Source organism: Pogona vitticeps, chromosome 15, assembly GCF_051106095.1.
Source record: "Pogona vitticeps strain Pit_001003342236 chromosome 15, PviZW2.1, whole genome shotgun sequence".
Taxonomy (NCBI): domain Eukaryota; kingdom Metazoa; phylum Chordata; class Lepidosauria; order Squamata; family Agamidae; genus Pogona; species Pogona vitticeps.
Window position 1 is genome coordinate 1,984,858 of NC_135797.1, and position 11,850 is coordinate 1,996,707.

At 46.5% G+C, this 11,850-nt stretch overlaps 1 protein-coding gene across 1 annotated transcript; it reads right to left on the bottom strand.

Annotated features, from left to right (window-relative positions):
- Window positions 1-1,538: 1,538 nt before the first annotated feature.
- LINGO4 (leucine rich repeat and Ig domain containing 4) lies at window positions 1,539-11,300 on the bottom strand. Its single transcript, XM_020798332.3, has 3 exons — window positions 11,165-11,300; window positions 5,860-5,981; window positions 1,539-4,142 (listed from the first exon to the last, which is right to left on the bottom strand). The coding sequence occupies exon 3, from the start codon at window positions 4,128-4,130 to the stop codon at window positions 2,319-2,321; it is 1,812 nt and encodes a 603-aa protein (XP_020653991.3). The 5' UTR covers window positions 4,131-4,142; window positions 5,860-5,981; window positions 11,165-11,300; the 3' UTR covers window positions 1,539-2,318.
- Between the last annotated feature and the right edge of the window lie 550 nt (window positions 11,301-11,850).

The following is an 11,850-nucleotide window of genomic DNA, read 5'->3' on the forward strand; positions in this document are numbered from 1 at the left end:
GCCTGATTCCAGGTGTACACATGCAGAAGAAGGCAGCTGCCAACTTGCATTCCATGTCTTCACATGTCTCCTTTCTGATCAGCTGATTTTTCAGAGTTCACACACAGAACCGCATAAGGATAAGCTAACAATCAGATGGTGGAGGTGAAGTCAGTTTGTTCAACATCTTCTCCCAAGGATGAACTGCTGACAGAAGGAGCAATTCCACCTGAAGCTGCATTTATATAGAGCCCGTCAAGCCCGCCCAGGTCACCCAACCCAACTGGGCTGCTGAGCCACAGACCCCTCTTTGACCATGCCCCGGGGTGGCACTCTGGCACACAAATCAGCAAGCCCATAATTCCATTGGTGTCAATTAGGGACGGTCAAAACATGGCTCTCTGGGTACTGTTCAATGATAGCTCCCATTATCCTGCAGCACATGTTCTGCAGTCTGGGGCTGATAAGCATTGTAGTCCAACATTTGGAGGGCCATGAGATGCCCTTTTCTTGGCCTAAACCTTTACATTGGAGACATAGGGAAATGGCTGGAAGATGGATGATACAGAACTGCCTTCTGTGTGTTTCTGCCTTTTGTTTTAAAATCTAAATATGAAAGAAGAATACAGAGTGAAGAGTTTTCCCCTCTGCAAATGAGGCTTCTATCTTTTTTAAACGCTTGGATCCATTTGCATCGGTTCAGATCATGTGATCACTGGAACCAATGCAGAAAACTGTGATCCTTTGCTCTTTGCTTTCCCCCTCCATGCAGAATATGCCATTAAAAAAAACAGCTTGGTGCCAACGCTGCTGCAAAAAGAAAAAGGGAGAGAAAATGAGAATGAGGGGAGGAAATTGCCAGTCTGCCCTTGTTTACAGCTTATTAGTAGGTCTTCCCTAGCTATGCCCTTTGCAGGAGAGCTACATGAACAAGCTGTAAACAAGGCTGTTAAGGCAATTTCCTCTTTTCTTTGTGTAGCCAGTTAGTTTGAACAGACCTGAGAAACCTGAATTCCCTGGGGCAACTTGACAATGAAGGAATTCACATTTTGTTTGTATGTAGTCACCTCCCACAAAAAAAAAAAGTCAAGCTTGTCTCTCCTGCAACATTGCTCACTCTGAGAATCATCTCCCTGCTTGGAGACAACATTTCCAGGAAATTCAGCTGGCACCCTTCATGTACTTCCTACTTGTTATTTATGCACCTCTCTTCCCCAGCCCAGCAACTTCCTATTGTATTGGGGAACAACCCCCATTACTCCCAGCTAGCACAGGGGTGGGGATGATGGGATATATTGTCCAGCACACCCGCTGGATAGGAAATTGAGGAATATTGTTATAAAGCTTCCTTAGTCCTCATCCTCTTACAACCTGCCCCCTCCTTTTTTGGAGGAAAGGCTGCATAAATGAAATTAGGTTGTCTCTCTCAACTCTTTTGGCTTATAAGTTCCTGGGAAAATGCCATGCTGGCTGTCATTTTCTTTGAAAAGAAAAAGGGAAAACCACTGAAGGCTGTGGGTTTTCTGTGCAAGAAAACAAAACACCAGAAGAAAAAGAGAAACGGAAAAGCATGTTGGTTTATTAATGTACAAGCTGTGTGGGAAAAAAAAATCAAGGTCCAGCATGAAGTAGAAGCAGGGGGAATCTGAACAGAGCTACTTTTTGTTTCTGGCACCCCAAAATCCCACAGAGTTCGGTGTCCAGAATTCAAATCCACCACTTCGATATTTGCAGGCTGCCAATTCTCAATGCTGATACTGTATTTGTCTTTGAGAAGTGCCGACAAGACTTGAAATCATTCTCATGGCACTATCCTGAAATCTAACGACTTCTGTGTGTCATGACGCTATCTCAGAGTTGTGAGTAACACACACAACTCCCCTTGCCAAAAAGAAGCTGAGAACTTCTGAAACGCCTTGTAACCCTAGTAAACACAAATAACAACCTTTCTTCCTGACACTTCCACCTTTTATAGGTCCCGCTGAAACACTTTAACATCCACCCACCACACTCTAAATTTATAAGCTGGAAGAAGAGAATTATTCTATTTTTCTTTTTTTAATTTAAGGCAGCTAAAGCTTGATCTTTAGCTCCTCCAGAAAGAGACACCCATCCATTCCTCTTTGTCTGAAGTCTCAGAGGGTGGAAAATCTACATTTTTCCCTTTGGTATGCACTGCTAACAAGCAGGAGAAACTCTGTAGAGGCTAAGGAGATCTCTCTTGGTGCTGTAAGGACCTCCTTGGCCCATTGAGAAGATTCCCTTTGTCCATTTAAGAGCTAGCATTCAAGGAGAATGGAATGATGTCCTTCAACTCAAACAGAAGCCAAGGGGTTAATTCATCTTGGTTTCTTATTTATAGTTCTGCATTTGCTGGACATAGCCTTCCTACCAAAGGGGTAATGGGGCACCGATTCAGTCACATAGGTTTTGGTGTTTCCTTTGCCCTTACTCCAGAGGAAGATGAAAAGGAAGCAAACCATCACAGAGCAGAGGAAGGGCACAATTCCAATGGCCAAGATCCCCACCAAGGTGCCGGTGTCAACCAGGAAGGGGTGGAAGGACATCCTTGTGTTGTTGAGCAAGTTGACTTCATTCAAGAGGAAGGAGCTGTTGAGAAGAGGTACAGAGACATGAAGATGGGCCACCTTGGTGTCATTACCAGCTGTGTTGGTTGCGATGCAGAGGTACCGCCCACTGTCTTCTGGCAAGGCATACTGGATCTTCAAGGTACCATCAGAAAGGACTGCCAGCCGACCCTTGTGACTGGTGTTCAATGTGACATTTTGAGGGGACACCCATGAAACAGTGGGAGGTGGATCTCCTCCACTTTTGCAGGTCAAGTTGGCCTCATCACCTTCTTCAACGTTCACGGTCTGAAGGGTCTTGTCCTCAATCTTAGATTTCCTACATCTGAAGTGGCCTGGGGAGATATCTGAGAATCTATGGAAGACTTTTCCTTTCGTGGTTGAGTTAATAGCACAGACCGGCTGACGGGCTTCAAAATTCAACCTCTGCCGCCTCCGGACAATCCACAGGAGTCGGCAGTCGCAAGCCAAAGGGTTTCGGTCCAATCTGAGGACCTCAAGGTTCCCTACAGAGTGGAAGACATTCTCCTCAAGAGTTTGCAAACTATTGCTTGAGACATTGAGGAGGCGGAAGTGGACGAGGCCATGAAAGGCGCTCACGTGTATCGTGACCAGCCTCCCACCTGTGAGGTGGAATTCCTGAAGACGGGAGAGGTCTGCCAGCTTCTTCCCATGGATGACAGAGATTGGGTTGTAAGAGAGGTCAAGGACACGGAGGTGAGCCAAATGCTTGATGGCTTCGTAAGGGACATCGTGGAGGTTGCATTTTGTGATCGACAAGGAGGTGATGTTTAAGCTGGAGAGGCTTTGAGATTGCAACGTCGTCAGGAAAGGCCACCGGTGGATTTCTAGAACTCTCAGGTGAGGGAGTCTCTTAAAAGAGTGGTTGGGAAGGATACTGATGTTCAGGACTTTGAGACGCAGCTCCACGAGATGGTGGAGGTGGGAGAAAGCTTCTGTCGGGATGCTGGTGAACTTACACTTCTCTAGGCTGAGCTGCTGGAGACGCTGGAGGCCACGGAAAGCATGGCTTGAAATGAAGACCAGGTGGTTGCCTCCCACCTCCAACTTCCTGAGATTGGAGAGGTCCTTGAAGGAGTGATCCAGGAAGACAAGGATCCTGTTCTCACTAATGTCAAGGACGGAGAGGTTGGGTAGCCCGGCAAAGATGCCGTCTGAGATCATATCCAGCCTGTTGCTGTTCAGCTGCAGAGTCATCAGGTTATGTAGGCTATTGAAGGCTCTGTGTTCGATGCTGGAGATCACGTTATGGCTTAGATCGAGCTCCTTCAGAGCCTGCAGACGGGAGAACATTCCCCCTTGCAGGGTGCGGAGGAAATTGCGGCTCAAGTCCAAGAACTCGGAGTCTGGAGGGATCCTGCCTGGAACGCTCGTCAGATTCCGGCCGTTGCAGAAAACCACCTTATCCTGGGCCATACAATGGCATTTTGAAGGACAGCTCCGTCCAAATCCCACCAAGAAGGCCACCGGGATGAGAAACAGCAGGGACGGCCAGCTTGACCAGGAGGAGGACAGAGAATCCAAAAGGGTCCTGGCTGCCATCTTGCTTGCTTTCTGGAAGGTAATAAGGAAAAGGTTCTAGTTAGTCCACAGGGTGATGTGGTACGATATCTGTTAGGAAGCAGGAGAACAGGATGGATGCTCATCAAACGGTGGGTGAGCGTCAACATTCACAAGCCCATCCAGGACAGCCTTCCTTCACTGGGTGCTTTCCTGAGCTCTTGGTTTTCAACTCCCATCAGCCTCGGCCAATAGTTGGGGTTGATGAGAGCTGTGATCCCAAAACATCTCAAGGACTCAGGACTGGGGATGGATCTTTGAGTAACAGTTCTGAGAAGATCAGGGCAAAGAGGAGCATGGAAAGGTCTCCTCCCTTCCTTCTCCTGGGCTTTTAGGAATATCTCCCAGATTTCTGTTCTTCAAACTGAGGTCCTTGAGATATTTTGGGAGCGCGGCTCCAATCATTCTCTCACATTCAAAACATCCAAAGAGAACCAGCTTGGTTGGGGGAAGTTCCAACAGAGGAGGGCTGAGGATCATCCAACAAGACTCTTCTCATGGGTTTTAAGCTTACTCCCAGTATTCTTCTATTTGCCTGGGGGGGAAAAAGAGCTTCTTCTGTGTTCCAGTTCACCTGCTGGACCTCAAAACCCTTAGAAAGAGGCAGCAAAATCCTCAGCTCTCTAACAATTCCCTCCCAGCGGCCACTACCATAACACGGTTGACATTGCCTGGACTTTTCCTACCTTATGCCCCCATTCCAACAGTGGGGCTCTTGATAAAGACCCTACATGGAGAAAAATAAAGGTGTAATTATACTTACCAACAAAAAGTAAAAAGTGTTTGTGAAGGGGTTCAATTCTTTTCTCAAGTCCGCCGTCCGAAATCATCTGATTTTCAGGCAAGACTCAGGGTGGCTTTGACGGAATTGAGGTGGAACCTCCTTGGTGGTGAATCACCATTTATGTAATTAGATCCTCACTCAAAGTGACTTTTAGTTCAAAAGAGCAGATTTAACTCTTTGTGGGTGGTAGAGGCCAATATTTTTTTTTCAAAACAACCCAAAACACAAGTCAGAACATTGGAAAAAAATCATAAGCTGACACAGAAATGGGACAGAATGAGCTAGAATATGGCACGGTCAGCGGGCACAAACCAAAGCTACATTTATCTGCACTTCCTACGGTTACATTCATAGCATCCTGGTGGTAAAGACAGAAATGATCTGAAGCAGGTAAAAAACAGACTGATCTAACTAGACCCTTACGGTGTCCTGTGCAAAATTTGGAAGTTTTAAATGTGGGAATGATTGGGATTTCAAAATGGGTCCATTCCAAAAGGCCAGGTACCTGGAACAACAAAATGTAAGGAACCCCCCCCCCCAATGGAGCGAAAGCAGTAAATAACACAAGTCATAAAAAGGTATTAAGGGTCTGGAGAATCCCAGAGGAAAGAGTGGGATGAACTGTAAGGTTTATATGTTGATTGATTGCAGATGGGCAATAAATGATCATATAATCCTTACCAAACATAGATGTTGTCATCTATGTTGACAATTTTGGCCCCCCACTCACCCACAATTTAAACTGAAGAAACTGATAAATGCCCTTCATGTATAAACTGAAATACAAAAGGCACTGCATCATTAAATGGGAGACAGTGTCAAAAAAAATCTACTGTATTGTGACGAAACAAGGCTCCTTTAAGCAAAATTCCTTTTTTCAATGGTAGCGGGGTGGAATCCATCTCCTCAGAAGTCTGTGTTGCTCACCTTGGAACATGGCCTTAAGCAGGAACAACTGTGGTCAGGCCTAGTTCAGCATCAGTAGACTTTCTCCAAGGCCTCCTAGTTGCTGTGTTTTGTTTTAGCTGTGCAGGATTAAGCTTTAGTTGCTGTAGGAAGAGCACAAGTAATTACTATTCTCAAAAAAAACAAACCAACCCCACACCGTTTTGCATTCTTTCAGGGAGAATCACATGGCCACTTCGTCCACTGCTGTCGGACCGGGGATGGTCTTGTGGTTTGTCTGTCCACAATTTGTGTTAAGGAAGCTCAGAAAGAGTGGAAGAAGAATCACAGTGTTGGAAGAAATCCTGGGATATGATCAAATCCAACCCCTGAATCTTGCAACGACAGTGTCCCTAATGCATTGCCAACCCCCCACCATCGAACTTCTGCTTAACTACTTCAAGCTAACAAGGGGCACCCAAGAGGGAGTCAGTTCCATGGCTAAAGCTCTTCCCCTTAGGAAGTTTCTCTGAAATCCTTCCTTGAAATCTCTAGTCTTTTAGTTTTTCCACCCATTTGGTTCTGGTCCTGACTTCTGGAGCAAGAGGAAACAAATTTTTCTCGGTTCTTTTGCACGACTGCACTTCAGATATGCGAAAACTGCTGCTGCGACTCTCTGCTTAACCCTTTATTCTCTGAAACAAACAGATGCTTGAGCTCTCAGCACTTCCTTGTAGGGTCAACTTTCCAGATCATCAAATTGCTTGAAGGTGGTGATCCTTACCTGACAAGATCCTTGTTAAAATGTCCCTTTCAAAGTAATTTTTTTGAAATTAGCTTGTGAAAAAAAAAAAAAACCACTCATGATGCCCAGTGAGGTAACTTTGTTCCTGCTTGTTGTGACATTGAAATGTTGATTTTTTTTGATCCCCTCCTCCTTAACTCAAAGCAATTAGTTACAAATAACTACAACCAAACTGTTACTTGTAACTATTCAAGCTCTGATAAGGATTGTAGGAAATCATTTTAGGGTGAGAATTCTCTATACAGGAGTGATCTGCCATCACCAGAATGCTCTAGGGTGCTGTTATGATTTGGGACTTGTTCCATATGGGACACTTAATCTGGTTTAACCTGTCCTGGGGAATACTGGGAACTGTAAATTTATCCGAAAGGCCTCTGTGGACTTACCTTCTCCTAGTAGACCGATCCTCTCCTAGCAACTTAAAGACTTCTTGGATGGAATTTCAGTTTCCTAGAATTCCCCGGGGTGTAGTGAAACCAGATTCGGAGGTCCCTCGTGTAGACAGGCTGGTTGAGCTTCTTGCAGCCACCAAGTCCTCGCTTCTGAAGGCCACCCTGCCCGGCGCCGACAAACGGCACTGGCTCCCTCACCGGGGCCAAGCAATGCAATTCCGTTGAGTGTCCCCTTGGCGTCTCTCCAGCTGGTGCATTAAAACGGAGACATCAAAGGGGAAAGATGATTTAGGGAACTCGGGAAGTGGCATGAGAGATGGGGGAGCCAGAGGTTGAGATCAAAGCAAGAGCCGGCAACAGGGGATGGTGTGTCTTGTTCCAGATGTTCACGAAGCTGCAAGGACATGTCTGGAACACTTAGCTGCTCTTAATCCTGCCCTTCCTTCTGGCAGTAGAGGACAGTGGGAGGCTGATGCATTGGCACTACTTATTGTTTTCATTTATGGCGGTTATCTGTTTTGATTTGGGTGTCCCGGCTGAGGATACCCAGGAACGTGGCTGGCATTGTCTTAATTAACAGCTTTTTGTCACTGTCATTGATGTGATTTCACTTAATAAATTGCCATTAAGATTCTAGCCAGAGGGGTCTATTTTACACTCATTTCAGCCAAGGGTGTATTCAGACTGTTACGAAGGCGTCTTTCTGACCCCCCACCAGACAGTGCTGTTTTAATGGGAGTGATCCTCTGTAAAGCGACCCTTCTGTCTTCTGGGTAATTGCTCCAGTCCAGCCTTAAAAAGTAGAAGCCCTCCAGCTGGATCAAAAACGTTCAGATTGAGCACGGATCGGGGTTTAGCTGGAATGCATTTCCCAGCGTGTCATGTGATCGACAGGAAATGCATAGCTTCTTTCTTCATATTTAGCGCTAGGTCCTGCTCAAATATACAGTAGGACCCCTGTATCTGTGGGATTGGTATCTGCAGTTAAAAAATATCAAAAGAAAAAAAAATACTTATTTTTCACGATGTATTTACCACAATTGGTCACTAGAGGTACTTGTTGGTGCAAAATACATAGCATGGTCTCTGGCTCCTTCTAGTGGCCAGTTCTGGTAAATACATTGTGAAAATACATGGGAATTTTTTTAAAAATATATAGCATACTCAATTATCAGCAGTTTCTAGTATCCGCAGGGCAGGCTGGAACCAGTCCACCTGCAGATGCGGGGGTCCTACTGTATCTATCATGTTCTTTTATTTATTATTTATTTATTTAAAATATTTTAACCCTGCCTTTCTCCTTGAAAGGACACAAGGCCCTGCTCATCATTCCAGCGGTGCAGGGGTGACGTTCTCGAGCCCTCCCTTTGAGCGTGACACTGCTAGGAGGAGAGTCAAGGCTGCACACACCCGGGAACTGCCACTAGCCTCTGAACTGGGACGTTTAATTAGACTAATGCAATCGTACCTTCCAGAAAATCGGGAGGGAGAAAAACAAGGCGAGCGTGATGGAGGGAGAAGCCAACAAGCTCTGGATGTTTCCCTGCCAAACCAATTTCTTGAGAGCTTTTCTGATCCTGGAGCTGGCGAAATGCAAATCTTCTACTCAGGAAAAGCTCAGGTATGCAACGAATGATCTTTCCTTCCTATTGAGAAAACAGGAATGTGCCCCAACTGTTGGGGGGGGCAACCAACCACAGAAACAGATCAGTAGAACTGAAAAGGACCCCCCTCCCTCAAAAACTCTGAGCCCCAAACTCTTATCGATGCAGGAAATCCATGGAGAGGTGGCATTTCTACCTCTGTCTCAAAACCTGCCCAGAAAGAATTAAATCTCTCCAGCTGCTGATGGACAACAAAGCCCATCGTCGCTGATGCGGGGGCTGGTGGAAAGTGGTGTACGACAGCGCCCAGGCACCTCCTCCGAACCTCCCAGAATTTGCCCCCAAAGAGATCTAACTCTGTAAACCATTGCATGGACCTGGAGGTGGGAGAGTTGGATTTCCACACACCCTCAACACACATCCTTCCTTGAGACCCTCGGCTACCAGTCCTCAGTTGCACAGCTGGCGGCTGCGAACCGCACACAAGGGTTTGGCGGCTGCGGGTAAGGTCTCGTGGGCTCGTTTTGAGCACACGAACTGTCAGCATCAGAGCCCTCAAACCAGGAGTGCGCCAGGCGCAAACTCGCTCTTGGGGACTTGGCTGCTATGATTAGCCTCAGAACCGATGAACCAGAAGTTACAAATCAAACGCTGCTGTTGAGAGAGGGGGGGGTATGTGTGTGTTTGTGAGAGAGAGAGATTCTGATGGGCGTTGTAGGCACCTCCCATGTATGAGACACCTTCTGATGGTGCATTTGTGCACCACAGGCTGAGAAACGACCCGCGAGGAAAAATTAAGCACCCATTCTCGACATAGCTTCTCCTCTCCGGAGCAGATTTTGCTAATCTGTGCATGAATCCAAGTTTAGGAGAGATCCTTTTCTGCCAAGGCTCATGGCAGAAGTTTTCTGACAAGCAGGGATTATGACACCATCACTCACCCCCTTTCAAGGTCCTCTGAGCTGAGCTGTAAGCCTCCTAACATTCTGGACTGCTGTCTGGGTTTGAATGAGCAATTGAGAGCCATTAGCTTCGCAAAAGACCTGTTCCTCATTTGCAGATATGGCTCTCTCCAGCTGCCTATATTTATGGACTGTCCTTAGCTGGGGCGCTGGATATGAGGACCATTATGATGAGCACCATCCAGACTTACCACTGTGCTACTGTGCATTAAGTGATAATCCCTAGAAGGCTCCACCATCACAGTGACACCTAGGATCATGCTTGCAAAGTGCAGACTAAAACCCAGAGTGGATTTACAGTCCTCCAGAAATGAGACTCACCACCCCATCAGTATGTCCATTAACCAGGAGTATTCTACAAGCTTGTATATGGATGCAGTGGATCATTCCACCCTTAGCTCCTAGCTTCTTTTAGTCTTCACTCCTTGCAATTTGAATTTTTAAGCTATGATTTATTTTTCAGCTCTGGCAGCCTGGAGACTTCCTTTCGTTTTAATCTGGAGATGGAATCAGAAACCAGATTTTACATTGTTCTCTGCTGGGGCTTTCTGTCTTTCTTTTCTTTAAACAAGGAAGAAATATGAGCATTTGAAGGAGGAGAGAGATGCTGATATGCATCACATCTCCAAAACATCACCAAAATGTCCCCACCAAGATTATAAGCAAAAGCTACGGACGGAATCTTACTAGCACTTCCCTCTTTTTGAAAAACGAGCATGAAAACATCAGACATCTGTAGTATTCTTAAACGGAATAGGACTGAAAATACGCTGAGCGGCTCGAAGGCTATCTCTTGTAAGATGAAAACTGGGTGGCGGGGGGGGGGTGTTTAGAGGGCTCCCAGACACAATTATTCCCCTTAAAGAGGAGAACGTGTCCCATCTATCACTCTCTCCCCCAGATCAGCTGGCCCCCATTATGAAAGAAAACAGCCAAGCTGTTGATGACTTCCCTTCAGACCAAGAAAAATATTCTAGAGGTGCTGGAACAGCTTGTGGCAGGGAGTTCCACCGGCTCACGAGGCATTGTGTGAGACTGCCGTGCTTCTTCAGAACTGAGCCCAGAGCCTCCGACCGAGAAAATCGATCGGGCTCTAACATTATGGGGAGAGATTTCTCAACGCCGAGCCCCGTGGAAACCTGTCTTCTTCATGTAACTCACAGCTGTCCCCATTGAGTGGATGCTGGGTTTCAGAATGCAGTCTTTCTGAGGCCTGGCTGGAGGGACCAGGAATTGAATCTGCAGCCTTCTGCTTTGTCTGTAAGTGATGGATCTGCTTCTCTCGGTTGATCTCAGACCCTTTCCCCACCCAGCCAAGCATTAACCTGTTCCAAGTGGTTTTCTAGGGGTATTTTCTCGCTTGGCCGTCCCACAAAAAGAGGGACCCCCCCATCTTCCAGATCCCACTGACCTCTGACACTCCTCCTTTGCCTTCAAGAGTTTTGCGAACCCGCTCCCCTGAAGCTTCTAGGCTTTCTGAACCCCAAAGAAGTTGCATCCATGGGGTTTTCTTCCTCCCAAAAGTTGTCCCTTATACCCTTAAGCAACTGGGGGAAAGCATCAGAAAGAAACAAATGGCCTTACCTGGAAGCGTGCAGGCAGAGAGAGGCTTTGAGCTAACTCTGGTGACGGAACGGCTCAGAAGGATGTGCTTCTTGCTCTCTGCTCTGCCACGTGAATGTCATTTTGCCAAAGGAATGTTCCATGCCGGAGGTTTTTTTCCCCTTGTTTTTTTGGTTCTTTTCTTTTCTTTTTTTTTAAAAAAGCCACTCAGTACACATCACAGTAAAGAAAACAAAACGGAGGAGTCTCACAGAGCAAGGCAGCCAAGGCGAAAGATTAAAAAGGAGTCCCCAAAGGACCCGAGGAGGGCCGGGCTCTGTTGGATCAAGGGCTTGTGACTTTGGCAAGGGACCCCAATGCCGGGGGGGGGGCAAAAAGAACTCAGCTCACCTCTTGTGCATCTCTGACACCCACTCCTCAAAGATATACTGCTGCGACTCAGAGCCCCTCTTGTGCTTAAAGTCAGGAGTGGACTTTAATTCAGGAATGGGTCTAAATGCCCACTTTATGTCCAGGCAAAGGTTGGATTGGGTAGAGTTTCAAATTTCTAGGCTGGAGTCTTTTTTTTTTTTTTTTTAACTCTAGTTTCAGGGAATGAGGTTTAATTCTGGGTTCTTTGCCATTCAGACGTGTGCCTCAACACGAGACTGCCCTTCCCACGCCAGACAGAACAAGTTGCCTTATTTGAGTGTCAAGATAAGCCCACC